The sequence below is a fragment of the Terrapene carolina genome, unplaced genomic scaffold, assembly GCF_002925995.2.
Source record: "Terrapene carolina triunguis isolate 2854851 unplaced genomic scaffold, T_m_triunguis-2.0 Scaffold96, whole genome shotgun sequence".
NCBI classification, from domain to species: Eukaryota; Metazoa; Chordata; order Testudines; family Emydidae; genus Terrapene; species Terrapene triunguis.
In genome coordinates this window covers 39,399,126-39,426,444 of record NW_020664447.1, presented here as the reverse complement: position 1 = coordinate 39,426,444, position 27,319 = coordinate 39,399,126, and the positions used below count along the sequence as shown (strand labels likewise).

General features: G+C 41.3%; 1 protein-coding gene across 1 annotated transcript in view; it reads right to left on the bottom strand.

The window, feature by feature from the left end:
- TTBK2 (tau tubulin kinase 2) overlaps positions 1 to 27,319 on the bottom strand; it is a 212,099-nt gene that overhangs the window by 114,011 nt on the left and 70,769 nt on the right. The window contains exons 3-4 of the mRNA XM_026651392.1: positions 16,628 to 16,701; positions 5,758 to 5,898 (exon numbers count right to left, since the gene is read on the bottom strand). Coding sequence (XP_026507177.1) covers positions 5,758 to 5,898; positions 16,628 to 16,701 — 215 coding nt within the window. The remainder of the gene's footprint in view (positions 1 to 5,757; positions 5,899 to 16,627; positions 16,702 to 27,319) is intronic.

The window sequence follows — 27,319 nt, the reverse complement described above, 5'->3', positions numbered from 1 at the left end:
GGGGGGGGCTGTCAGGGGGTGGGGAGTGGTTGGATGGGGCGTGGGAGTCCCAGGGGTCTGTCTGGGGGTGGGGGTGTGGATAAGGGTTGGGGCAGTCAGGGTACAGGTAGGGGGTAGAGTCCTAGGGGGCCAGTTAGGATGCGGGGAGGGTCTCTGGAGGGGGCAGTCAGGGGACAAGAGGCAGGGAGGCTTAGGCTCTCTTGGCTCTCTTAATGGCTCTCCATGCGTCTCTGGACCCTCTCAGCTGTCGGGCTTGGACGGAAACATTGCCTGAGGGTAGTGAGAGAATGGGTTATCGGTGAGGTGGGGGTGGGCGTGAGCCCGGTCAATAGGGGCAACCCCTACCAAGATCTGAGCCTTTTCTCACACGCCCGTTAGAGCTCGACATTATGCTGTTTGGGACCCCTCTTTGAGGAAAGCCTCTGGATTGCAAGTCCAACCGCTACCTCCTCGTGGTGAGAGTCGGTAACTGGCTTGGATAGCCAGGCGGATTGCGGAGGACGAACCCACATCCCACATTCAGTGGGGTGTGGGACGGGGTTGGGCAGCCCCATATGGTGCCACATGGATGCCCCCCTGGTAAGGGTAGCCTCCCCCAGGTACAGGTTGACTCCCCCTGGTAAGGGTTAGATTCCCCCAGGCAAGGGTAGTCTCCCCCAGGCACGGGTTAGTTTCCCCCTGGAAAGGGTTAGTTTCCCCCTGAGAAGGGTAAATCTTTTAGCTATGGAAAAAAGTAATTTATATTTTTATACCGGATTGGCGCTGGAGCATGGAGAGGAGGTAGAGGAGAATGTTTGTGATGATCATGGTGAGGAGATTTTATCTATCTTACCGATGGTTTTTACAAGGGACACTTTTAATGATTTAACTATGGAAAGTTTCAATCCAGATTTTAAGTATTTAAGTACATTTGATGATCCATATGTTAGCGAATCGGGATATCTTAATGCTCATTTAGTTAATGGGTCTAGTTTATTAAATAGTTTTAGACCAAGTACTGATTTTAATAGGGATCGTAATAAGGATCTTAACAGCACTGGTAGTAATATAAATATATTAGAAAGTAGTTCGTGGAAGGATGGGGTTTTTTATTTAGAGTATCCCGTTGATAGTTTTAATTGTCCAATATGTCCCCAGATATTACCAACATTTGGTAAATGGGCCAAACACATTAATGTGGTTCATAAAAGTAAAGCCATACGAGTTGTATGTAGTAAATGTGGAAAATCTTCTCAATATCATAATATAGCTTGCCACTACCCCAAGTGCATACCCAAGAAGGCGGATACCCCAATGAAGAGCCATACGTGCTCGGTCTGTGGGCTTGGTTTTCATACTAGATCTGGATTGAGCCAACACTGTAGACATAGACACCCTGCTGTGAGGAATGAGCAAAGAAAAGAAGATATGGCTGCTAAAAGTAAGATCAAAGAGGGATTGACTAGATCTCGTATATGGACCAAAGATGAGGTTGCACAGCTTATACAGTTGGAAAGGAAATATATTGGGAAAAGGAATATAAATAAATGTATTGAGAGCGAGATGAGGACCAAAACGAATAAACAAATATCAGATAAAAGACGAGAATTAGCAAAGAAGAAGTTAGTGGTAACAGGAGATAGGGAGGAAGTGACTGAGGTAGAGGACATTAGAGTAAATATATTAGAAATTCCGCCCCCAAGAGAGAGGATTTTCCCACTAAAAGGACATCCAGAAGTGGATTTAGTGGAGAAAATATGTAAACGGGGAAAACAAAGTAGGGAGGGAAGAGAAATAATAAATAGTTTAGGGGAAATTGAAGGATTATTAAAGGAGGATTTAACAAAAGCTCTCGGATGGGCAATGTTGGAAAAATTATGTTATTCATTAGTAGAGGGAAAGAACCCTAGAAATGAAAGTCAAATAGAGTTGAGGAATAAATGAAAAGGGAAGATGAGAAAGGAGGGGAGAAGGAAGCAATTTAATGCAATTAGGAGATATGCTACAAAGAAAGCTAAGTATAAATTCTATCAACAATTATTTGATAAGGATAGAAGAAGATTGACTCGCATTATAATGGGAGAGCCAGATAAGGCTAAGTGTGCTATCCCTATGAAAGAAATTGAGGAATACTATGTGAATATTTTGGGAACAATTGGACATGATAATATGATAGGGTGGCCATCATCCACAGAGAATGCGGATAATGATATATTAATGAGTCCGATCTCTGTGGATGAGATTAGAATAGCTTTAAGAGAAATAAGAAAAGATAGTGCTCCTGGCCCAGATAAAGTAAAAGTGAGCAATTTGTGGGATATTTTTAATTTAGACTCCTTAATACTTACAAAAATTTTTAATATATGGTTTCTAAATAGACAGGTACCAGATGAATTTAAGAAAAATAGAACGATTTTAATACCAAAGACACAAGATGAGGAGGAAATGAAGAAGTTAACATCTTGGAGACCATTGACAATTGGGTCAGTTTGGATTAGAATCTATACCAAAATATTAGCAAAAAGACTGGTGGAAACAGTTAAGATATGTAGTAGACAAAAAGGGTTTATATCCGCCCCTGGGTGTGAGGAAAATATTGCTATATTAGATAATTTGATTAAAGGGGCTAAACGAAATGGGAATGAAATTGCAATAGTGTTCGTAGATCTGGCTAAAGCATTTGATTCTGTGGGACACGGACATATAATAGCCGGGTTGAGAAGATTTGGTATAGATGAACATTTTATAGATATTATTAGGGACCTTTATGATAATTGCACAACTAGGGTATGGGTGGGTGATGAAGCTATTGAGTCTATTTTAATTAGGAGGGGGGTCAAGCAGGGTGACCCGTTGTCCCCAATTTTGTTTAATATTGCTATGGATCCCCTTTTAACTAGATTAGAAGTAGAAGGAAGTGGTTTTTATGTTAAGGGTAATGGTGTCACGTCATTGGCTTTTGCCGATGATGTGGCAATTTTAAGTAGCTCATATAAAGGAATGATTAAAAATTTGGGTATCTTAGAGGAGTTTTGTAAAAATACTAATCTCTCTGTTAATGTGAAGAAAACGAAAGGCTTTCATATTTTAACTAAACATAAAACCTATGTAGTTAATCCTAAGGATAATTGGCAGATAGGGTCAGAGGAGATTGAATATGTTCAACCAGGGGATTTTGAAAAATATTTAGGGGCTAGAATAGATCCCTGGATAGGTGTAGGGGGACCGGTACTTAAAGAAAAATTGAAAGATTGGAGTGAGAATTTAATTAAGGCCCCATTAAAACCGGCCCAAAAAATATTAATTTTACAGACATATATCTTACCGAAGCTATTTTATAATCTTCTTTTAATAGAACCCCCTTTTAATCTTTTAGACGATCTTGATGTGTTAGTTAGAAAAATAGTTAAAGAGATTTTACATTTACCTCAGTGTACCACAGATGGGATATTTTATTCTAGAGGTAGGGATGGTGGTTTAGCTCTCACTAAGTTTAGTGTGCAAATCCCAAATATGTTAATTCGTAAATGGAGGAGACATATTGTCTCGAGAGATGATTGGATGGACCTATCTTATCTATATGCAGGAGAAAATCTTGTGGATAAAATATTGTCATTTAGTGCAGTAACATCTCATCCCAAGAAATGGAGGGAAGAGGAATTTTTAAGATGGTCGGAACTGAGATGTCAGGGAATAGGGATAAAATATTTTAAAAATGATTTAATTAGTAATTCGATTTTTAGAAACTCTAGTAAAGTTAAATCGTCAGCGTATATCGCAGCATTGCAGCTTAGGGCAAATATTTATCCTACTAGGGAGACATTAGCAAGAGGAAGAGGAGGTGTGAATGCTCTTTGTAGATGGTGCGGTAAAGTGCGGGAGACTGTTCCCCATATCTCAGGACAATGTTATAAGACTAAGAATGCTAGGATAAAAAGGCATAATAGAGTAGTGTCTGCAGTTGTAGATAAGGTTGGTAAATTAGGGTGGAAGGCAATGATAGAGCCCCATTTGAGAAATAGTAAGGGTGAGTTAAGAAAGCCGGATATTATATTTATAAAAGGAGATACAGCAGTGGTGGTTGATGTTACAGTGCGATGGGAGGATAATGCCGGAAGTTTGGAACAAGCCCACAGTGAGAAGGTGGCTTATTATCTTGAGTTAGAGGAAGAAATTAAAAACTTAACGGGAGGTAAAAATATTCACTTCTTTGGTTTTGTGCTTGGGGCGCGTGGCAAGTGGAGTGAAGGTAATAATGATTTGTTACAATTATTGGGAATGGACAGAAGTAAAAATTTTAAGGAGAGTATATGTAGACTTGTTTTATATTCCACTATTGGTATGATGGCTATATTCAGTGACAGGTAAAGATCCCGGAGTTTCCATTCCGTGTATCTTGCCAAAACTAAATTTTAGCTATTTTGGTTTCCATGCTCTAAATTTTCAATTTTTTAATATTGTTTTGAACATTAACTTATTTAGTGTTATTTAATATCTGTCCTTCAATAGAATGGTTTTAATTATATAATAAATACTTATTAATGGATGAAATTCCAATTTAAATTATTAGTTTATTTATTTTTTTTTTTTAACTACTGGATGTGGATGCGGACTGGCCGCGTATATAACCAGGAAAGGGCAGGTAGTCACGCCTGTACATAAATAGGGGGTGGAGTCCTGGGGGGCAGTTAGGGGCAGGGGTCCCAGGAGGGGGCAGTCAGGGGACAAGGAGAGGGGGAGGGTTGGGGGTTCTGAGGGGGGGAGTGGGAGGGGCAGGGGCGGGGCTAGGGCAGGATGGGGCAGGGCTAGGGCAGGACAGGGGCGGGGCTCCTCCCGTCCTCTTTTTTGCTTGCTGGATTATGGTAACCCTAGTACTGTAGCTATCTTTTTTTGTGGGTGGAACAAAATGGTATTTACATGGTATTTAAAATAATACTTTAAAAAATATAATCAGGCAAATATTTAATTTTAAAGGCACTGAGACCTTCAGGATTTAGTCTTCCCTGTTAGATCCGACCAGGTCTTAAATATCCTGCTTGTTTAATACTGTATCTTCTATTTAAATTTGTGCGTGCTTTTTGAAATTGAAAACTTAGTGTCTTTGTTGGTGAATAAGACTTCCAAACAAAAACAAGCATATTACTACAGAATAATCAATTACCAGAACACCATAATAACTGCTGAGGAATTCCTTCCGAATTATGTACTGTATGTTGCTTTTCCCAAATAAAATTTCTGTACCTACACTTTACTCAAGCAACCAATAGCTTTCTATTTTTAGTGGGTTTTATCCAAAGCTCAGGCTTTGACAACCTAGCATATCATGCTGCCTCCTGCACATAACAGTTTTCTTCCATATGCAGAGATGGTTTGTATGTCTTTGTTATTCATACATTAGATTATTAAAACTCTTACAAATATTTCCTATGGTTAAAGTTTACTCCTTTTGATTTCTTACATTAAGAGTTTGCTTATATAGTCCAAATAATCTCTAATCATATTTTATTCTGTGGTGGGAGTTACTGCTATATAAGGTCTCTATAGCTGACAGATGAAAATGCTAATTCAAGATCACTTGGAGGATGACCGCCATTTATACCAGTTGCAATCTAGCACGAATTAAATAAATTTTGCACTGCCATTTTGAAAGATTCATATCCAATTCTCTGCCCCTTCTAACTTTTGTAAGTTAACATCTAATACACTGCCCTTTCTTCTTAATGCTGTCAACTAAGGCCCACATATTCATTACTGGTTTTGGCTTAAGAAGGAATTTACTGGTTTAATGTCTCTGTGCAGGAATCCCACAGAGTGAATGCTCTCAATGGACTCAAGAATCTGCTTTCCCAGGCGCAGGGTGGTACTGATGGTGAAGGTCCCTCGAGACTGGCTCCGACGCAGATCTGCCAAATTCCGACCCTAATCAAAACATAAGAACATTTTCGGGAGCAGTCCCAAAAACAGTATTCACAGATAATGTTAATAAATTATTTACTTATCTTATCTTGAACTGAGTCAAGGTGAGTGAGGTAATATCTTATATTGGACCAACTTCTGTTGGTGAGAGAGACAAGGTTTCGAGCTTACATCTCTCACACCAACAGAAATTAGTCCAATAAAAGATACTACCTTACCCACATTGTTTCTCCAATATCCTGGGACCAACACAGCTACAACACTGGATGTTTTTCTTAAACTGTTCACAATGGAAGTCTTAAGAAACGCATCCTAGGACTCGCCCCTCGCCCATTGTACTCTTCAAGGACACCACATCTCATAGATGAATAGTTTCCAAGTCCAGAAGGGACCATTATGATCATGTAATTTGAGATCCTGTATAACACATGCCACAGAACTTCCCAAAAATAATTCTAGAGCATATCTTTTAGAAAAGCAATCAATCTTGATTGAAAAATTCAGTGATGGAGAAGGTGTTCTAAATTTATATGCAAAATTCTCCAAATATTTCAGACATTAAATTTAGAAGCTGTTTTTGAAAATGTGACTCACTGTCTCTGATTCCAGATAACCTGAATCACTGGATCTAGCAGAAAAGTGATTTTGGCGTATTTGTCAGTTATGATTAGAGCTGGACAACATTTTTGGGGAGAAACTGCAGTTTCGGTCTACCTAAAACTATTAGTAAATTTACATTTGAGTTCGCAGAATAGTTTTGACCAAACCAAAAAATCAAAATGTTTTGGAAATGTCCAAACAATACGTTTCATTTTGACCCAACTCAACATTTTCCATTTTAGATTTTGAGCATTTTGACAAAAACAAAGGAGGACTAGATTCAAAAGCGGCTGGAGGTGGGGAATGAGGAGATGGTCTCCTTATATCTTTTAGCCCAGTGGTTAAGGCACTCACCTGGCATGTGGGAAATGCAAGTTCAGTTCCTCTCTCTTCCTGATGTGAAGTACGGCTTTGAACTTGTCTCTCCCACATTTCAGGGGAGTGCCCTATCCACTTAGCTATGTGATGTTCTGGAAAGAATCTATGAATTTGCCACTATGAATTCAAATGGACAGTCTTGAGGCCAGGGAAAGAGGGTGAAAATGACTCTAGTCTGGTAGTTAGAGCACTGACATAGGATATGGGAGACACAAGTTCAAGTCCATGCTCCAATCATTATTTAATTATTTATAAGTTTTGAAACAGCTTCAACAGGAGAGACTGTGAAGGACCCACATTGGAATATTCCATAGCCACAAAGCTAAGGTACTCTACTGCACTGTGAGAGACTCAAGTTCAAATCCCTTCTCCATTTCAGAGAGAGGGTGGAATTGAACATGGCCCTTTCACATCTCAGGTGAGTGCCCTAATCATTGGTGAACAGTCATGAGGAAAGTGGAACCACCTCCTTTCCCTGCCATTTTGTGGAACTAGTTTTCCTTAGCTTTTTCAAATTCACCGAAATAGAAATGATAAAATCAGAGCAGGAACAAAATGCATTTTGTTTCAACTCATCTCAAAGTTTAACTTTTCAATTTGCTAAAAATTTTGAAAACATTTGTTTTCAATTCAACCTGAAACAAAAGAGATTTTTTTATTTTTTTGAATTGCCAGCAAAGCTGCTCTAGTTATGATAGAGTCTTTTATCTGTAACCTTCTGAGTGCCTGGCAGCCACAGAGAATAAAAACACAACACAAGTTTTCACAGAAATCTTTACACTCCATTCTTTTTGAATATCCAAGTAGCAGAATGACGAGCAATGTGTATCAGAACCTACTGCTTTTTCAGGTTCTTTTTAATGTCACAACATTTTTCTCTAAAGAAAAGTCACATCATTTTGAGTTTCAGAGTGGTAGCCATGTTAGTCTGTATCAGCAAAAAGAACGAGGAGTCTTGTGGCACCTTAGAGACTAACAAATTTATTTGGGCATAAGCTTTCGTGGGCTAAACCCACTTCATCAGATGCATGCAGTGGAAAATACAGTAGGAAGATATACACACACACAGAGAACATGAAAAAATGGGGGTTGCCATACCAACTATAACGAGACTAATCAATTATCAGCAGGAGAAAAAAAACTTTTGTAGTGATAATCAGGATGGCCCATTTCCAACAGTTGACAAGAAGGTGTGAGTAACAGTAGGGGAAAAATTAGCATGGAGAAATAGTTTTTAGTTTGTGTAATGACCCATTGTAGAGGTGCAGGACTCACCCCTGCAGCACCTCCCGCTGGCACGCCTGGGAATTAGCTCTGTCCTCTGCGGGGCGCCCTCTGCCGGTGGTGTCCCATCCATCATCTGCTCCTGTTCTAGTGGCCGGCTGCAGCCTCAAAGTCTAGCCCCTTTGTCACAGGGGCCAGCCACAGCCCGTATCAGGACACGCTCTTCCTCAGCCAGGTATAGTGCAAGGGGGAAGGGGGGGACCCTGGCCCGCCCACTACTCTGGGTCCCGACCCAGGGACCCTCTAGCGGCAGCCTCCCTGCCCTCCTTCTCTACCCTTATCAGACTTGTCCCTGGGCCACTTCCCCTTTGGCCCTGTGCACTTGCTCAGCCCTTTGTAGCCAGGCCTGCAGCCTGGGGTTTTCCTTGGCTGGAGCTCCCCAGCTCCTTCTGCCCTTCCCCAGCACTGCTCTGTCCAAGGTGCTACCCTTCAGCCCAGGAGCCAGTCCTCCTCCCTTGGCAGTCAGCCTTTTTCTCAGGGGGTGGGGCACCGCCCCACCACACCCATCCACTCCCAGTCTTTATTCAAGCCTAATTTAATGGTGTTCAATTTGCAAATTAATTCCAGTTCTGCAGTTTCTCGTTGGAGTCTGTTTTTGAAGTTTTTTTGTTGAAGAATTGTGACTTTTAGGTCTGTAATTGAGTGTCCAGGGAGGCTGAAGTGTTCCCTAACTGGTTTTTGAATGTTATAATTCTTGACATCTGATTTGTGTCCATTTATTCTTTTGCGTAGAGACTGTCCTGTTTGGCCAATGTACATGGCAGAGGGGCATTGCTGGCACATGATGGCATATATCACATTGGTAGATGTGCAGGTGAACGAGCCCCTGATGGTTTGGCTGATGTGATTAGGTCCTATGATGCTGTCCCTTGAATAGATATGTGGACAGAGTTGGCAACAGGCTTTGTTGCAAGGATAGGTTCCTGGGTTAGTGTTTTTGTTGTGTGGTGTGTGGTTGCTGGTGAGTATTCGCTTTAGGTTGGGGGGCTGTCTGTAAGCGAGGACTGGACTGTCTCTCAAGATCTGTGAGAGTGAGGGATTGTCCTTCAGGATAGGTTGTAGATCCTTGATGATGCGCTGGAGAGGTTTTAGTTGGGGGCTGAAGGTTACGGCTAGTGGCGTTCTGTTACTTTCTTTGTTGGGCCTGTCCTGGAGTAGGTGACTTCTGGGTATTCTTCCGGCTCTGTCAATCTGTTTCTTCACTTCAGCAGGTGGTATTGTAGTTTTAAGAACGCTTGATAGAGATCTTGTAGGTGTTTGTCTCTGTCTGAGGGATTGGAGCAAATGCAGTTGTATCTTAGAGCTTGGCTGTAGACAATGGATCGTGTGATGTGGTCTGGATGAAAGCTGAAGGCATGTAGGTAAGTATAGCAGTCAGTAGGTTTCCAGTATAGGGTGGTGTTTATGTGATCATCGCTTATTAGCACTGTAGTGTCCAGGAAGTGGATCTCTTGTGTGGACTGGTCCAGGCTGAGGTTGATGGTGGGATGGAAATTGTTGAAATCATGGTGGAATTCCTCAAGGGCTTCTTTTACATGGGTCCAGATGATGAAGATGTCATCAATGTAGCACAAGTAGAGTAGGGGCGTTAGGGGACGAGAGCTGAGGAAGCGTTGTTCTAAGTCAGCCATAAAAATGTTGGCATACTGTGGGGCCATGCGGGTACCCATAGCAGTGCCGCTGAGTTGAAGATATACATTGTCCCCAAATGTGAAATAGTTGTGGGTGAGGACAAAGTTTAGCCACCAAGTTTGCCGTGACATTATCGGGGATATTGTTGTAGTTCATCTTTGTGTGGAATGTTGGAGTAGAGGGCTTCTATATCCATAGTGGCCAGGATGCTGTTTTCTGGAAGATCACCAATGGATTGTAGTTTCCTCAGGAAGTCAGTGGTGTCGCGAAGATAGCTAGCAGTGCTGGTAGCGTAGGGTCTGAGGAGAGAGTCTACATAGCCAGACAATCCTGCTGTTAGGGTGCCAATGCCTGAGATGATGGGGCGTCCAGGATTTCCAGGTTTATGGATCTTGGGAAGCAGATAGAATACCCGTGGTTGGGGTTCTAGGTGTGTGTCTGTGCAGATTTGTTCCTGTGCTTTTTCAGGGAGTTTCTTGACTAGATGGTGTAGTTTCTTTTGGTAACCCTCAGTGGGATCAGAGGGTAATGGCCTGTAGAATGTGGTGTTAGAGAGATGCCTAGCAACCTCTCGTTCATATTCCGACCTATTCATGATGACGACAGCACCTCCTTTGTCAGCCTTTTTGATTATGATGTCAGAGTTGTTCCTGAGGCTGTGTATGGCATTGTGTTGTGCACGGCTGAGGTAATGGGGCAAGTGATGCTGACTGGGAGTGGATGGACATTACACAAACTAAAAACTATTTCCCCATGCTAATTTTTCCCCTGTTACTCACACCTTCTTGTCAACTGTTGGAAATGGGCCATCCTGATTATCACTACAAAAGTTTTTTTCTCCTGCTGATAATAGCCCACCTTAATTGATTAGTCTCCTTAGAGTTGGTATGGCAACCCCCATTTTTTCATGTTCTCTGTGTATATATATATATATATATATAGATATAGATATAGATATAGATATATCTTCCTACTGTATTTTCCACTGCATGCATCTGATGAAGTGGGTTTTAGCCCACGAAAGCTTATGCCCAAATAAATTTGTTAGTCTCTAAGGTGCCACAAGTACTCCTCGTTCTTTTTATCATTTTGAGTGTTAATCCCCATTTTAACCCCTTTCTACAGGAAAGAAAGGTTAGTCACCTTTTGTAACTGTTGTCCTTTGAGATGCACTGCATATGTCCATTGCATTAGGTATGAGCATCTCGTGCACCAGTGCTGAAGAGTTTTCCTAAACAGTACCCCGAAGGGTGGCCACACCCAGGCTCTGGGCTCCTCATAGTCCAAGCAAGAAGGCATAAAGGGAGTAGCCACCTTTCCCACTCTTCAGTTCCTTCACACCAGACCCTTAGATGAACAACTGATGCATTGGGGAAGGAAGGAGGGTCATGTAATAAACATATGTAACACATCCCAAGGAATAACCGTTATGAAAAAGGTTAGTAACCATTCTTTCTTCTTTGAGTGACTGTATATGTACATTACACTAGGTGACTCCCAATCTCCAATGGAGATGGGGCTAGGAGTCTTACTGGAAGAGGAACTACTAAAGTACTTTCCTACATTAGCATCTTCCCTTGATGCAGTAGTAATCACTCAATGTCTAGCAAAGTTGTGGATTGGACTGCATTGCAGTTCTGCAATTGACCACAATGGGATGTTACTCAAACACTGTGGGTGCTGAGTGAGCTCTGGTTGAATGTGTAGCCAACTTTTCTACAGGACTAACAACCATGGCATTGTAACACATGACAACAGAGCTGGTGATCCATTTGGACTGCCACTGCACTGTTGCGGGATGACCCCTCATTCATTCTGCAAAGGAGACAAATATAATTGGAAAGAGAACCAAAAGGGCTTTGTTCTTTCTAAATAAAAAGCCACAAAAGTTTTTTGAACATCCAGCAGGTGGAGCTTTTGTTTGCCCCTATGACTCTATGGCATTGGAAAGAAAACTGGTAAATACATATACTGATTGAGATGAAAGTCAAACACTATTTTGGAAATAAACTTGCAACGTGACCTAAGTTGTACCTCATCCTATAGTATATAGAGGATCCATTACTAGGCCATGCAGCTCTCCTACTCTCCTTGAAGACATGATGGCTACTAAAAAGGACACCTTAATTGAAAGATGCCACCATGAGCAAGTGGCTTACAGTTCAAAAGGGGAACCATGGGGGCAGATAACACTAAATTCAAATCCCACTCTGGGAAAAGGTCCCTAATATGTGAGAACAGTCTATTTAGATCTTTTAAGAACCTAGTAGTCACTGGATTAGAGAAAACAGTCCTTCCCCCCTCTACTTGAAACACTGATCGTAGAATAGACCTATTGAGGGACCACTCATGATCCAAGGTGAAGGACCTGCTTAGTTTGTCCACTACATCATTCTGAACCCCCGGCAGGTGTGATGCTACGAATATCAAGCAATTTTGTATACAGAAGTTCCTCAGCCTGACTGCCTCCTGGCACAGGCTGTTTGATCTGGAGGCCTCCTGATTACTGATGTAGAACACCACTGTGGTGTTGTTGGCAGGTGCTTAGACAGTTCTGCCACATATATGTGGTAACAACTGGCAATACACTCTGGAGATTGCCCTTAGCTTGAGAATGTTTATGGGTAGGCTTCGTCTTTGGAGTGGACCACAAGCCTTGAACCTACATGGCTTCCAGATGCACTCATCACTCCATGTCTGAAGTGTCCATTACCAGTTATGGAAGAAAGAGGCAGGGACAAAGGAACTCCCCTGCACACCTTGTCTTGGCTCCTCCACCAACCCAACCAGGGTACGATTTTGCCAGGGATTCATATTAGACTGTCCAGGTGATGTATATGAGGGAGATATACTGACTTAAGTCATGTTTGTAACTCCCTGAAATCCAGCCTGGCATGTGGGGTCACATATGTGCATGCTGCCATATGCCCCAGGAGCCTTACTGATGTATGAAGATGGTTCTTGAGGGATAGGCAGATGTCTCATATGGCTAGACATCTTGAAAGCAGCAGAGAAGTCCTGGCTAGAATTGAATCTAGAACTGCTCTGATGAATTCTATCTTTGGTGGGGTACTAGAGTCAATTCCTCTATGTTCATTACCAGGCCTAGGCATGAAAACTGGTGGAATGTTTGATGAATACTTTCCTATACCTGCTGACAGGAACTCCTCACAGCAGTCAGTCGTCCAGGTAAAGATATTCCTGGATGTCCCAGCAGCAGAGCCACCACAGCCATGAACTTAGTGAAAACCCTCAGAGCAGATTAAATGCCAAAGGGTAGAACTGTAAATTGAAAGTAGTCCCCTCCTACTACAAACTTTAGACATTTCCTATGGACATGGTGAATGGTCAGATGGATGTGGGAACATGCATTCTTCAAGTGAAAGGCAGCAGACCAATCTCCCAGATCTAACAAGGAATAATAATTGTGAGGGAGACCATGTGGAATCACAACTTCTTGATGTATCTGTTTAGGTTTTGAAGGTTCAGAATGTGCCTGGGACCTTCTTTTGCTTTGGGTATTGGAAAGTATCGTGAGTAGAATCCTCTTCCCTAATACTGAGAAAGCACTTCTTCTGTGGCTTCCAAAGAACATAGAGTCTGCACCTCTTGTCTCAGAACTGATTTGTTAGATGGTTCCCCAAAAAGGGACAGGGAAGGTAGGTAGGAAAGGAGGGGGAGGACAGGAATTGGAGGGTATATCCCGATTCCACTGTGCTGTAGCACCTACTTCTTGGAGATGATGGATTGCCATGCACTTAAGAAATATGACAACCTACTCCCAAAGGGAGGAAGACAGTCTGCAAGATCTTATATTGTCGGTATGCTGTCCTTGACAGAAGATTCAAATGGGCTGTTTAAAGAGGAGTGGCTGCCCGGATGATGGGGAAGTCTCCTCCTTTCCTGCTTCTATGCCCACTTATACTGATCCAGATGTCTATGCCAACCATACTGCTGACTTGGTGGAAGCTGAGAACAAAACTTCAGTCTTTTGGGGACTGGTGACTATAGACCTAGGGACTTGAACACTGCCCGATAGTTTTTTTTAAAATGTATGCAGTTAATCATCTGTTTTCAAACAAAACAATTCACAGCCCTAAAAGGAGAGGTCTTCGATAGTCTGCTGGACTTCAGTGGGAATCCTGGAGCCAAGCCGCACGGTGCATGGTTACCACCATTGTCATGACTCTGACAGCTGAATTTTGCTGCATCCAAGGAAGCTTGTACAGCAGACCTTGCAACTGCATAGCCTCCCACCTCTCTCTCAAATTTTTCTGACAAAGAGGTCCAATTTTTGTGTGTCCTTGTCCTTAGAAGTCATTTTTGCTCTACCATGGCGGTGCTTTTCATTTACAACTGCCACTGCTAGGGATCCCTATGGAATATGAAAAAACTGCTCAGATCCCTGAGATGGAACCTGGTATTGGGTTCTGGGTACTTTGCCACTGGCATGAGAGATGATGGAGTTTGCCACAAAGTTTTATTAGGCTGCATAACTTTCTCATTTATAGGGAGAGCAACTTTCCCTGATGTAGCCAGGTGTAAAACGTCTATGAGCTTTTGTGGATTTTCTTCCACAAGCTCCATTTGTATCCCCAGGTTGTAGCCATCCTTTTCAGGAGCTCTTCATAGGCCTCTAAATCATCTGGTGCTGAGAAAGAGGGTTTCAATACCAGTGCTTCTTCCAGAGAGGAGGTGGAGTATGTATTCAAAGGAGGCAGGCTAGAACCCTCCTGGCGCTGGTCAAGAATTGCAGATGTAGAAGTCCTGTCTAAAGCCAACAACAAGCCATTCTGATCCTCACCTCATCAGTGATGGTCAGAACCAGGATCAAGAGGCCCATTGATACCACGTGGGGAGACTTCATTGTTAAGGGATATATTTCTGTAATGTAGCAGCTGCTCTGTACCGACTTCCTGCAGTCTGTCGATACTGGGTGGAGAGGCTCATCTTCTCAAGGACTGATTTCTGCAGTGCAGCTGGGATGATTATCTAGACTCTGGAGACATCCACCACTGTACCTAGTAAGGCCAATGGTAGGGCTAGTACAGTACTGAAGGACAATCATGCCTAAACCAGGCCCTCAAATGCCTTGGTCTGCTCTTGTCAGGACAACTCATATGACAGGATAACAATGATGGGAGAACATCCTAGATTCCCTGTTGTGGGAGATGTAGGAGCCCACTTCAGAGTCTGAGGAGGAATATGAGTACTCTGCTGGCCAGGGAGGCGGAGTACCAAACAACATGATCAGAGATCAGGTCCAATATCTTTGACTAGACTGCAGTACCAGTGGCAACCTCAGTGACTTCCTGTCTATCAGTATTATGCACTGAGGCGGTGGTTGCTGATGGTCTCAGAACCAGCTTCACAGTAAAAGGATGTGGTACTGGACACCAGCATCAGAAGCAACATGTGCACACTGTACGACAGCCCTGACAAGACACTACTGGTCTGAATAACTGGAAAGAGCAGTACCAAAAGGCTCAGCCACGTAGGCCTCCAGGTCAGTACTGAAATAAGTGTTTGCCTGGTGATAATAAACCCTCTTCCTGCACCTGCTCTGAAGAAATACCCAGCCTTTAAGGTCCCAACTGGTGAACTGGAATCAATGGCTCTGCACTGATCGAGCCACTAGAAAGAAATACCAAGGGCAGCAAGCTGGAGGATCCACTCTATCTTTGGTACTGGAGTGGGTCACGTCTGCAGCTAAAGAGTCCCACACTGAAGACTTTGATACCATGGAAACTGTTCCTTTCTTTGACTTCAGATGCTGAGAGGGCTCTGAACACTTATGCCTCTTCAAGGAGTGTCCTGGTGAAGGAGATCTCCTCCATTCCCTGCCTTCCGGTAAGGCAGGGGAGTGCTCCTGGATGGGGAGGAACTCCCTCTATCTGACCAAGGCAGTACCAATGCCAGGCAAATGGAGGCCTCCATGAGGATATACCTGAGGCATTCTTCTCTTAACTTCTTGGTTCTGCTCTTGAAGCCCTGGCAAACTGGACATGTGTCCTTGATGTGACCCTCATCAAAAAACTTGAGGCAGCAAGAGTGAGGGTCGCCGTCAGTTTGCAACACCCTGAACAAAGTTTAAACCCAAGGGACCTAGGCATAGGCTCCCCTGATATTGGGCGGAGCTCTGAGTTGAGAGAGAGAGAAAAGAAAAGGGAAAGAAACCCCAAAATGAGTGCCATTCAGAAGCAAAACACTTATAACATGTTCACAAAGGAACAACTGGCAGCACGCTCTGACCACTGATGGTAAGAAGGAAGAGAGAGGAAGGTAGGGTGGCTCCCCACTCTATACCCTTGGTTTGAAGCACAAGGAGCTCAGGGCATAGGCATGGCCACCCCTATAGGTACTGCTTGGGAAAATTCTCCGGCACAGGTGCATGATACATCTAGTATAATTGACATATACAATCACTCAGAATAGGTCTTCTGATCCTCTGGATTGAGTCTTAACCTACACAGGAAGTTTATCAATGTATTTTCATTAGAGAAGTGATCAAAAACTCATATTGAAAAAAATAATCTATTCCAGAAGCAGTTGGGCACATCTTCAGCTATCTTCCAACTTGAAGTAAAGTTTTCAGAGGGATGTAAACACCTCTCTCACTAAAATATTCAGTCTGTTCTGAAGATCTGTGAGATTTCTCCTTCTTTCTGGCAGATGATGGTAACAATATGAAATATTCAGTTTACCTTGACTCACCACCCCACTATAACAATGGCCTGTTTTCTACTACCCACCATGCTCTAAAATTTCACTGTTATTTTTTGCTAAATACATGCTTGGGGAAAAAATAAATCCCTAAAATCTATTTAGTTCAACTCACCTGCAGCTGCATGACCACATAGTTAAATCTGTCATTCCTTCCACAGCCAATGAATCTACAGACATGGTCTTTCCCTGAGGGGAAAAAAAGAAACAAGTTAGCCAATAACAACTAATTTCTGTCTTTCTTCATTTACATGTCTAGTAAAATATGAAAAAAATGTGCCTATGTATTACTCTAAGTGCCTTTAACTAAATTTTTAAAAGGCATTCACACTAAAACAGCAGTGAACCCAGTGGCAGTTCTGCCTCCAATGAAACAAAACTCCCTTCTGCCACAAACATCAGCTCCCTTAGTAGTGAGGAATGGTCTAGGTATACTTAATCCTGCCTCAGTACAGGGAAAGAACTAGATGACCTTTTCCAGACCAACATTTTATGATTATAAGTTCTGCAATATTTACTGCACTATGCCTACGCTTATTATCAGGACACCCGAGAGTCCACCCTCCATCCCACATGGCTACAGGCTTTGAACAGTGCCCCATATACTCACCTTCCTAAAGCAAGCATCCCTGAAGCAAGTCAGACACAGTTCATAGCTTTTATGAATATCTTTATGGGAACTTTTTAGGGAGTTTCTGACTTATCTTTTTCTATCTAGTAAGCCTTTAAATCTAACAATATCTTTCTCACTTGTTGTTTATCAGAGGCCTAAGCCAGGGTACCATTGACAGGCACCCCCTCCATCTCTGCTGAAAGACTGACCATAATCAGGAGAAAGAAGAATGGACAAGGGAGACATTTTCAGATCTTCTCAGGAGTTCTGAGGCCAACTCACAAGAGACAGTGGACTGGAGGAAATGCATGCTCGAGGAAAGGCCGAAGAAATGAGACATGCATTGAGAAGCACAACAAACATAATGCAGTGCCTCAAACAAACTCAGATACTGAAAATCATTACAGAGTAAAATGCCTGAAGATTGACACCCTAAAGCCATTGCAATGTATGGACAATTCTATGTTCCCTGGCCATGTGCCATAAACACACAACCCAGGCAAGGCACCAGCATAGCCTACAAAGAAACCTTTCCACTCAACCCCAGCAGAAAACAAGAAAAATTATATGAGTACACTGACACTGACATGTGGTTCATATAGGAGCATTTTCACTGTGCACTTTGTAAATATTTTTTAAATACTTCAATTGTTGATTACTGCTCAATAAAGTTGCATTTTGTGAAAATATTTATTTACTTTGTCTTACAAAACATCATTTTTGACCCCCAAAAGAAGCATCTCTCCCATCCTGGGTTTTAACAGTACATGTACAATTCATATAGAAGCTAAGGAAAGTTTTTCATAAAAATACACAAAATAGCACACAGCAGCACACTTTCATGCTATGGCACACTATTCAAAGTACACTCTCAAAGCTTCCTCAGCCATACAGCATCTCAAAGTCCTCATGTGACTGCCCATGCGTCTGGCTGTTCAAAGTCAGCAGTCTTTCCACTTACCCTTTCCACCCTACAGGCAACATTTCCTCCTTTGCTTCACAAATATTATGTAAAACAGTCAAATGAAACATGCAGAAATAACAATAAGAATATTTGGCTCAATCAGAGCTAGCCTAGTCACTCAGGACATTTCCAGTATCCTTTCAATTTACCAAATGCACATTCACCAGTTATCCTGCACCTGCTTAGGTGGTAGTTACATTTTTCCTTGCTTCTGTCCAGTTAGTCTGTGTATGGCTTCATGAGCCAGGGAAGCAAAAATGTAGGCTGGGTCCCCAAGAATCACTATTAGCATTGTAACACTGCTCTACAGCCAAAATGCTTCTGAAATAAATGTAGTCAAACTTTACTAATTCTGGGTCACTGAGAACGAAAATGATGCTTAAAATTGTTGATTGGCTCTAGTTTTCAAGATATGCTATTGGGTCAGTATATACGACCCTTGACTTGGGAATGGCGGAGGATAAGTGAGTTATAAAGGGAAGGGATCTCAATTTAAACCAGAAATGACTAAAATACATCTTTGACTGGATCTATGAATAAATCTATGACTGGGTTTGGACAGTACTTGCTTTTTAGGCAAAACAATGAATGATGCAATCTGAAGCTGGTATTGCGTCATACATGATATGAATTGCATCATGTTATTCCTAGAAGTCATGGATGATGCAATCATAACGAATCTTACATCACTCTGCTGAACAAATTGCCCTATATCAGCTCTAGAAATCATACAGTGTCGTGCTCTCTTATTTGTCAGTGTTTGATTTTGCAAAGGGACACATTTCTGTTTAGCCAAAGTGAGCAGAGATGCCTCGTACTTGTGTGAACAGTGCAGATAACTTCTGCTATGTTTGTGGTGAAGTGACCTTTGCATCACAAAAGCGCAGTATAACCACTATGGTTAAGAAAGACTATCATCTTTATTTTGGCTGCAAAATTGGAGATCAGGACAAGAGGTGGGCCCCACACATATGCTGCAATATTTGTGCAACAAATCTTCGCCAGTGGTTGAACAAGAAAAGGAAATCTATGCCTTTTGCAGTGCCAATGATTTGGAGAGAGCCAACAGATCATACCAGCAATTGTTACTTCTGCATGGTGCCTCCAGTTGGGAAAGGTGTGTCAAAGAAGAAAAAGTGGACTCTGCATTATCCAAACATTCCATCAGCTATACGCCCAGTACCCCACGGAGAAGGACTGCCAGTTCCTGATGCACCAGAATCATTCTCACTTGAGTCAGACGAGGAAGAGGAAGAGGATGAAACTTCTGGTCCTGAACCATCAATGTCACAGGACCCACATTTTCTCCCATCCTCCTCCTCTGAACCACACCTCATAACACAAGGTGAACTGAATGACCTTGTCAGGGATTTGGAACTACCCAAGAGTAAGGCAGAGCTGTTGGGCTCCAGACTACAGCAGTGGAATCTCCTGGCAGGTGATGTTAGGGTTTCCATGTTCCGTGACCGTCAAAAGGATCTTGTCCCATTCTTCTTCATGCAAGGTGATCTTGTAGCCTGCAACAACATTGATGGTGTGATGGCAGCCCTCAACATCGTTCATGATCCAGATGAGTGGAGACTGTTCACTGATTCATCGAAGACGAGTCTTAAAGCTGTTTTACTGCATAATGGCAATGTTTTGCCATCAATTCCAGTTGGTCATGCAGTCCATATGAAGGAAACCTATGACAACATGAAACAACTTTTGAGGTGCATAAACTATGACCAACATCAGTGGCAGCTCTGTTGTGATTTGAAGGTTGTTGCTCTCTTGCTTGGTCTGCAGACTGGATACACAAAGTACTGCTGTTTTCTCTGCGAATGGGATAGTCGTGCAAGAGATTCTCACTACATCAAGAAAGATTGGCCACTCTGACAGTCATTGGAGCCTGGGAGGAAAAGTGTTCAGCATCCACCACTTGTTCAATCAAGGAAGATTTTGTTACCACCCTTACACATCAAGCTGGGTCTGATGAAGAACTTTGTCAAGGCCATTGACAAAACACAAGCAGCTTTCAAGTACCTCCGTGGAAAATTTTCAAGGTTAAGTGAAGCGAAGATAAAAGAAGGTGTCTTTGTTGGTCCTCAGATTCGTGAACTTCTTCGAGATGATGCATTTGACCATGCACTGCGTGGCAAGGAAAAGATGGCATGGAAAGCCTTCCAGTTAGTGGCAATCAATTTTCTCGGAAACAACAAGGCAGACAACTACAAGTTGTTGGTGGAAAACCTCCTCAAGGCATACAAAAGCCTTGGTTGCAACATGTCACTAAAGATACATTTTTTGCACTCTCATCTAGATTTTTTTCCACCGAACTGCGGAGCAGTGAGCGACGAGCATGGCGAGCGATTTCACCAGGACATTGCAACAATGGAGAAACGCTATCAGGGCAAATGAAGCCCATCAATGCTTGCAGACTATTGCTGGACAGTGACAAGAGATGCTCCATTTAATGAATACAAGAGACAAGCCAAGAAGCGCCGAGTAGACACTGAATAGGACTAAACTATGTACAGAATAGATTTTTGCCTTTTGTTTCATAATAAATTTTATTTATATAACCCTTTTGCTGATTTTTAAAGTGTTACGTAAACAGGACAGGTGAAATATTATCATGTAAAGCAACCATAAACACATGAAAAGACCTAGGTTTACAATTTATGATTAAAACTCTACTATCTACACAATATACATAGACATAAAATGTAAAAACTTAAATATCTTAGAAACAGTAGCCAATCAGTTGTTTTAATTGTTATATTTGAATTCATCACATCAAAATACATAATAAATAGCACATTTTATCTCTGAAGCAGATGACTTCTCAAAAATTGTAGACCAGTGTAATCGAACCCATATGAATGTGCCAATCTGAGGGAAAAGTTCTTGTTTCCATCCATTCAAAAAGTCTTGTATTCCTAAAGATGCAATCATCATACACCTTCCTGACCAGCCAACATTAATGTCAGTGAAATATCCCCAGTGATCCACCAGCACTTACATAACCATTGAAAAGTACCCCTTTCTGGAGCATAGTTAAACCAGCAAAGCAGATGGTGGTTTAATCCAGCTTTCTGCAATAAAGGGGGAATAAATGAAAGCAAATTAAGAAGATAAAAAGAAGTAGCCACTCTGAATCCACTGATCTGAGCCATAAATATGAATAACCACCCATGAAGCCAGCTTTGAAAAGAAAAAGAGAAGAATGAAGAGAAAACTTGCAGATTCCAGTCCCAGAGAGCAGCCTCAGGAGGAGAATATCCAGCAACAGAATCTAGTACCACCAGCCTGCAGAACATATTAAAAATTACTCTGCAAGCTTAGAGATGTTGAATTGGACCCTCATTATCCTGCAAAGAGAGAGTAGGTGAGTGCAATGAAGTTAAAAAAATAATTAAAATTGTTCTATTGTGGCTGGGGGAGTAAGTATGGCAGCAGCCATTTGGAAAGGTCAGACAAACAAAGGGGAAGTGTGGCAGCAGCCATCCTGAGAGGGACTCAACAAGAAAAAAGGAAAGACAAGAAGATCTGGATGTTCGGGAAAGGAAAGAAATCTTCCAATACAAAGATCAGTCGTCCCCTGTCCGCCCTCCCCCGCCCCCAAAAAAACCCAAAGACATGGCCATGAAAGAGAGTAACTCCCCCTCCAGCAAACAAACTATGCAAGTGGATGGAGAATCACAAGTCACTAAGACTGACCTGAAAGATCTACTGTTAAAAATCGAAAAGACGAATAAGGAGATGAAGGATGAGTTCCAGGCTTACATTAAAGATAAAAAAATTTAATTAATGAGATTAATGGAAAAATATCAGATGTGGAAACAGGATAAAATGAGCCATCAGACAGCATGATTAATCTAGATCAAAGAATTCAAATAACTGAAAAAAGAGAAAAAGAAATAGAATTACAGCTGGAATACATGGAAAATAGAGAATGCATGACTAACATAAGGATTAACGATATTACAAAGGAAACTGAAGGGAGAACTCTGCTGAATGCATTGGACGATATTGTCCATGAGATATTAAAACTGGGAAATAAAGATTGCATTCATACTGAACAGGCTCACAGATCCCTTTTCCCCAGGGCCTCAGATGGTTCCTGACCAAGAAGTGTGATCATTTATCTACACTACTATCAAGACAAGGATAAAATACTGAGGGCAATGAAGAGAGAGCTGAACCATTAATGATTCTTAGCCACCCCATAAAAATTTTCCCAGATCTGGAAACCTCAACCCTTAAAAAGCAAAGAGAACACCACCACAATTCTTAGAAAGAACAATATAAGATACAAATAGAGGTTCCCATTTAGACTGTCCTTTCAATGGAAGGAAAGATATATGTCTATCTCAGATCCAAATGAAGGAAAACAGGTACTTCTGGACATGAGAATACGCAAATCAGCTCAAGAACAATCTGAATGGGATCAAGGGCATCAGTCCTACAGGTCACCACGACATCACTGGGAAGCAGTGAGATCAAAGAGAGCCAGAACAGCTCAAAAAGATGCATCATTAAGACAACAGGACAATCATGAGAGTAGAAGAAACAGTCCTGATCCAAAAGAATAATATTAGTATATGGGCTATGACATTATAATAGATAATGGATATTATATCCATGAGGTTATAATGATAAAGGGGTATTGTTAAATGGGAACTGGGCTGTGTAGCTTGGAAGATATTTTACTCTATGTGGATACAGTATACTTAATGGGTAAATATTATAGTTAATTGAATGTTGTGATTTATATTATGAAAAAAAGTTAATAACAAAATAGGAGACCCAGGTCTCCTCAAGTGAAGCAAGTTTGATTTTAGAGTTGTCACAAACATTCCAAAATTAATATAAACTGGAGAAGGGTCACCTATGGTGGAAAATTTTAAGAATATATGAAATCAGAGATGGTATAATAATCTCATAATGCCCTATGTTATAAATATGTTTAATAAGATTTAGATAAAGATTGGTTCTTACGAATATATAAAAAAAGACACCCTCCGCAACACAACAGGGTACTAACATGTCCATGAAGGAAGTAAGGTGAGCTCAGGCTTCCACAGCTAGAGGGGACATAGTGACAATGGAGCAGTGCAAAGGAAGGGAAACAAGAGATCAGAAACAGATGATAAATATTGTTACATGTTTTAATATAAAAGAGAATATTATAATAAAATGTTAGGGCACAGAATTTTAAAATTTACAGTAAATCAGACCTAGGGTCAGGGCACAATAATATAGGTGTTAAAGAAAGGAAAAGCAATATATGTGGTAGTGTTAAAATTATTGTGTATATGATGGGAACTATATCTAAAATGTCTTTTTTAAAGAAGAGGAGCAAATGTAATGGAGACCTGGCATCTAGCTGGAGGGTCTCACTGCCTTTAACAAAGAGTAATATACTTGGCGACAGAAGATGTGGTACTCATGGGTGAGTTTATTAATGTCATTGCTAATGCACATTGTTAATGTGAAGGGGATGAACAATCCAACAAAAAGGAAAGAGGTATTCTGCTCACTGAAAAAAGGATTTTCCTAGTATAGTCTATTTACAGGAAACACCCTTGAAGAAATATGATGATAAACACCCAAATACTTCTTGGACACAGCTACTGTACGTCTCTCCAGGGGAATTAATAGAAGAGCAATGGCAATTCTTTTTACTAAACACTTCCCTTTTATTGTTTCAGCACAACTCATAGATATGGAGGACAGATATATTTTAATTAAGCTTGGAAGGATTAGATTTTTATTGGTAAAATATTGGTAAACATCAATTTCATTGTACCCACACAAACCAAGGGGAAAAATATTTCCATCAAGAATAATCAAAATGTACAGATAGGCAAAGTAAGAAAAATGCTGCTTGAGAACTTATTAGGGCTGGTCTACACCCAGCCGCTAGTTCGGCGGCTGGGGATCGAAGTTCTGGGTTCGACTTATCGCGTCTGGTCTGGACGCGATAAGTCGAACCAGGAAGTGCTCGCCGTCGACTGCGGTACTCCAGCTCGGCGAGAGGAGTACCGCGGAGTCGACGGGGAGCCTGCCTGCCGCGTGTGGACCGCGTCTGAACTGCGGTAAGTTCGAACTAAGGTATGTCGACTTCAGCTACGTTATTCACGTAGCTGAAGTTGCGTACCTTAGTTCGACTTGGGGGGTTAGTGTAGACCAGGCCTTAGAGTTTGGTTTAAAGATATTTACTTTTCATATGTTGACAATTTGTGTTTTAATGGTTATAAAGCTTTAACATTTTGAATCTCAACATCTATTGTCATTAAATAATTGTCTGACTCCCCCATGGTCTCATGCTCCCCGAATAATTTTCTGTAACTGTGAAAATTTATGTCAGTAAAAATCTAAAAAAACAACAACCCTAAAATCCATAATTTTGCACAATTGTGAAAATTTAATTAGATAAAAATCAGAAAAAATGCTTAAAAATAACCACAAGTATCCGTCAAAATTAAAACAAATAGAAATTGAATTCTGAGAAGCCTAATTTTAATTAAGGGGCCCTAGGAAGTTAATTAAGGGGCTCTAGGAAGTTTCAGGGAAGGGGATATTATTCTGGGGGAGATTTTAATGAAATGCTTAATTCCACTTTGGATCAATTGAATGTACACAGAGGGCATTCAAGAGGAGCAAGTGCAAATTTGTCCTATCACTTAGAAAATGAGGATCTGGAGGATGTTTGTCAGATGAATGTGGACGTCAGGAACTATATGTATTATTCTGTTACTCACAGATCTTATGCCAGGATTGATATGATTTTAGTTCTTGCACCTTGGCTAATTTGGTCAAAAAAGCGAATCTAGGATTTATAACTTGGTCTGATTATACCCCTTCATATACACCTCTACCCCGATATAACGCGACCCGATAAAACACGAATTTGGATATAACGCGGTAAATTAGCGCTCCACGGGGGGCGGGGCTGCACACTCCAGCGGATCAAAGCAAGTTCGATATAATGCGGTTTCACCTATCACGCGGTAAGATTTTTTGGCTCCCGAGGACAGCGTTATATCGGGGTAGAGGTGTATTAGAATAAAAGACTGGATGGATTGAGTGGAAAAACAAAGGACCTTGGAAGTAGAGTAGTGCTTTTCTGTATAATCCCATTTGAATTCAAAAACTGGTAAAAAATCAGAAATATAGAGAAGAAAATAATAAGGAAGAGATCAATTAAAGTATTTTCTGGGAAGCTGGAAAGTTAGTAATGAGGGGGATCCTTAAAAATAAAGCACCATACCTCAATACTGAGCAATAATGGAACCCCGGCCGTATCCCTCCTTCTTTCCCCTGCCCCCCCCCCTTTTTTTTTAAATGAGAGCCAGGGAAAAAGTCAGGTAAATCATTTTTTAAACACTGTTATCCAGAAGTATTAGTCATCTTGTTATGGCTGAAAGCATTATTCATTAAGTCCCAAAATCAATATTTATATACAATAGCTCTTTATAAGAAAAAGTTTGCAGCAAACTTCCCAAAATACAACTGTGTAGCTTCTCTGCTGCAGTTTGCAGCTAATGAGGTCTCAGCTCAAATATTTACAACTTCTTTTGTAGCAGCTGTGGCATTCTGGAGGAACATATTTGGAGATGTATTACTGCATTTTGCTTTTTCTGCCAAGTGCAATACAGGTGTCCAAAACCTTGACTGCCCTGGGAAACCACTTTTTAACTGGAGCAATAACTCTTTCCAGCCAGTTTGACAAGAGCTTCTGAAATTAACTTTTACAACAATTTGAGGAAATGGTACAGAAGCCCTATTGACACAGTTAAAACAACTGAGTTTTACAGCCATTGTTACACTCTGATGTGGTTGAACCTGGTTCTAAAGCCTTTTTTTAAATCAGATTAAGAAGGACCATCTGCTTTAGCAGATTTCATTTAAAAAGCAGAGATAGGTTTAAAGAGTTAAACAGCACTCTGCACGCAAAATTTAAGAGATCTTTGTTTCTTCTGATGGGAAAAGAAGTGCTTCCAAAATTATCTCGATCTTTGCTGGACTGATAGCCAATTCCAAAGGAAGATTGTAATATCTGACCCATAGATAGTCTATAAGATTTTGTATGGAAATAAATAATTTCGAGCTCAGAGACCTGGCCAGGGACTTTGTGGATTTCACCTTTTCCCAGAACTTGTCTTCTGAAGGCATAGACCCCTCAGGTCTGAGTCAGACAAATTCACAATTTTAGCCTGGGCCTTCATGGTAAAACTACAACTCCTGAGCCAGGAACATCTCTTAATGGAGACAGATGTATACAAGACCATTGTGACTGAAATATCAAAGGAAGCCCTAAAGTAATGTTTGGATGCCCTCTGGTCTTCCCTGAAGAATTCCAGAAACTCCTTTTTGTTGTCCTCAGGAATGTACTAGTTTTAAGTGAAATATTAAATCTGGCCATAACTACCCAATAATTAGAACCTCTTAAAACTAGAGCAGCCAAGGAATAACCTTTCATCAAAACAGATCCAGTCACTTAGAATGCCTGTTCATAGGAACTAAGGCAGTGGTTTTCAAACTGCAGGTCGCAACCCAGGTTGTGGCGGTTCTGGTCAGCACTGCCGACCGGGCCATTAAAAGTCCCATCAGCATTGCTGCCCGGTTAAGGCAGGCTAGTCCCTCCTTGTTCTGACACCGCGCTGCGCCCCAGAAGCAGCCAGCAGCAGGTCCGGCTCCTAGGCTTCTTCAACTAGGTCGTCAGAAAAAAACATTTGAAAACCACTGGACTAAGGTAATATCTTCTATTGGACCAACTTCTGTTGGTGAGAGAGACAAGCTTTAAAGCCACTTGGTTGAATACAAGATATTACCTCACCCACCTCATCTCTCTAATATCCTGGGACTGACTCAGCTACAACTACACTCCATACATAGGGAGTGAAGACACTTTCATAGCTCCAAATGTCTTATTTATTATAGCAGAAACCACAAGTGAGTCTAGGATAGGATGCTTTAGGAATATAACTGAATCCATCCATGGGAACCTGTCATAAAAGAGAAAAAGCAAGACTTCACTGAATATTATATACCCAGCATTTGTGGGTAAATATATAATGGAATATAGGTCTTAACAAACAAACCTGATTTCATTCTTTGATAGGATTATTATTATTATTAATAATAATAGGGCTGTCAAGCGATTAGAAAATTAATTGTGATTAATCGCACTGTTAAACAATAGTAGAATATAATTTATTTAAATATTTTTGGGTTTTCTA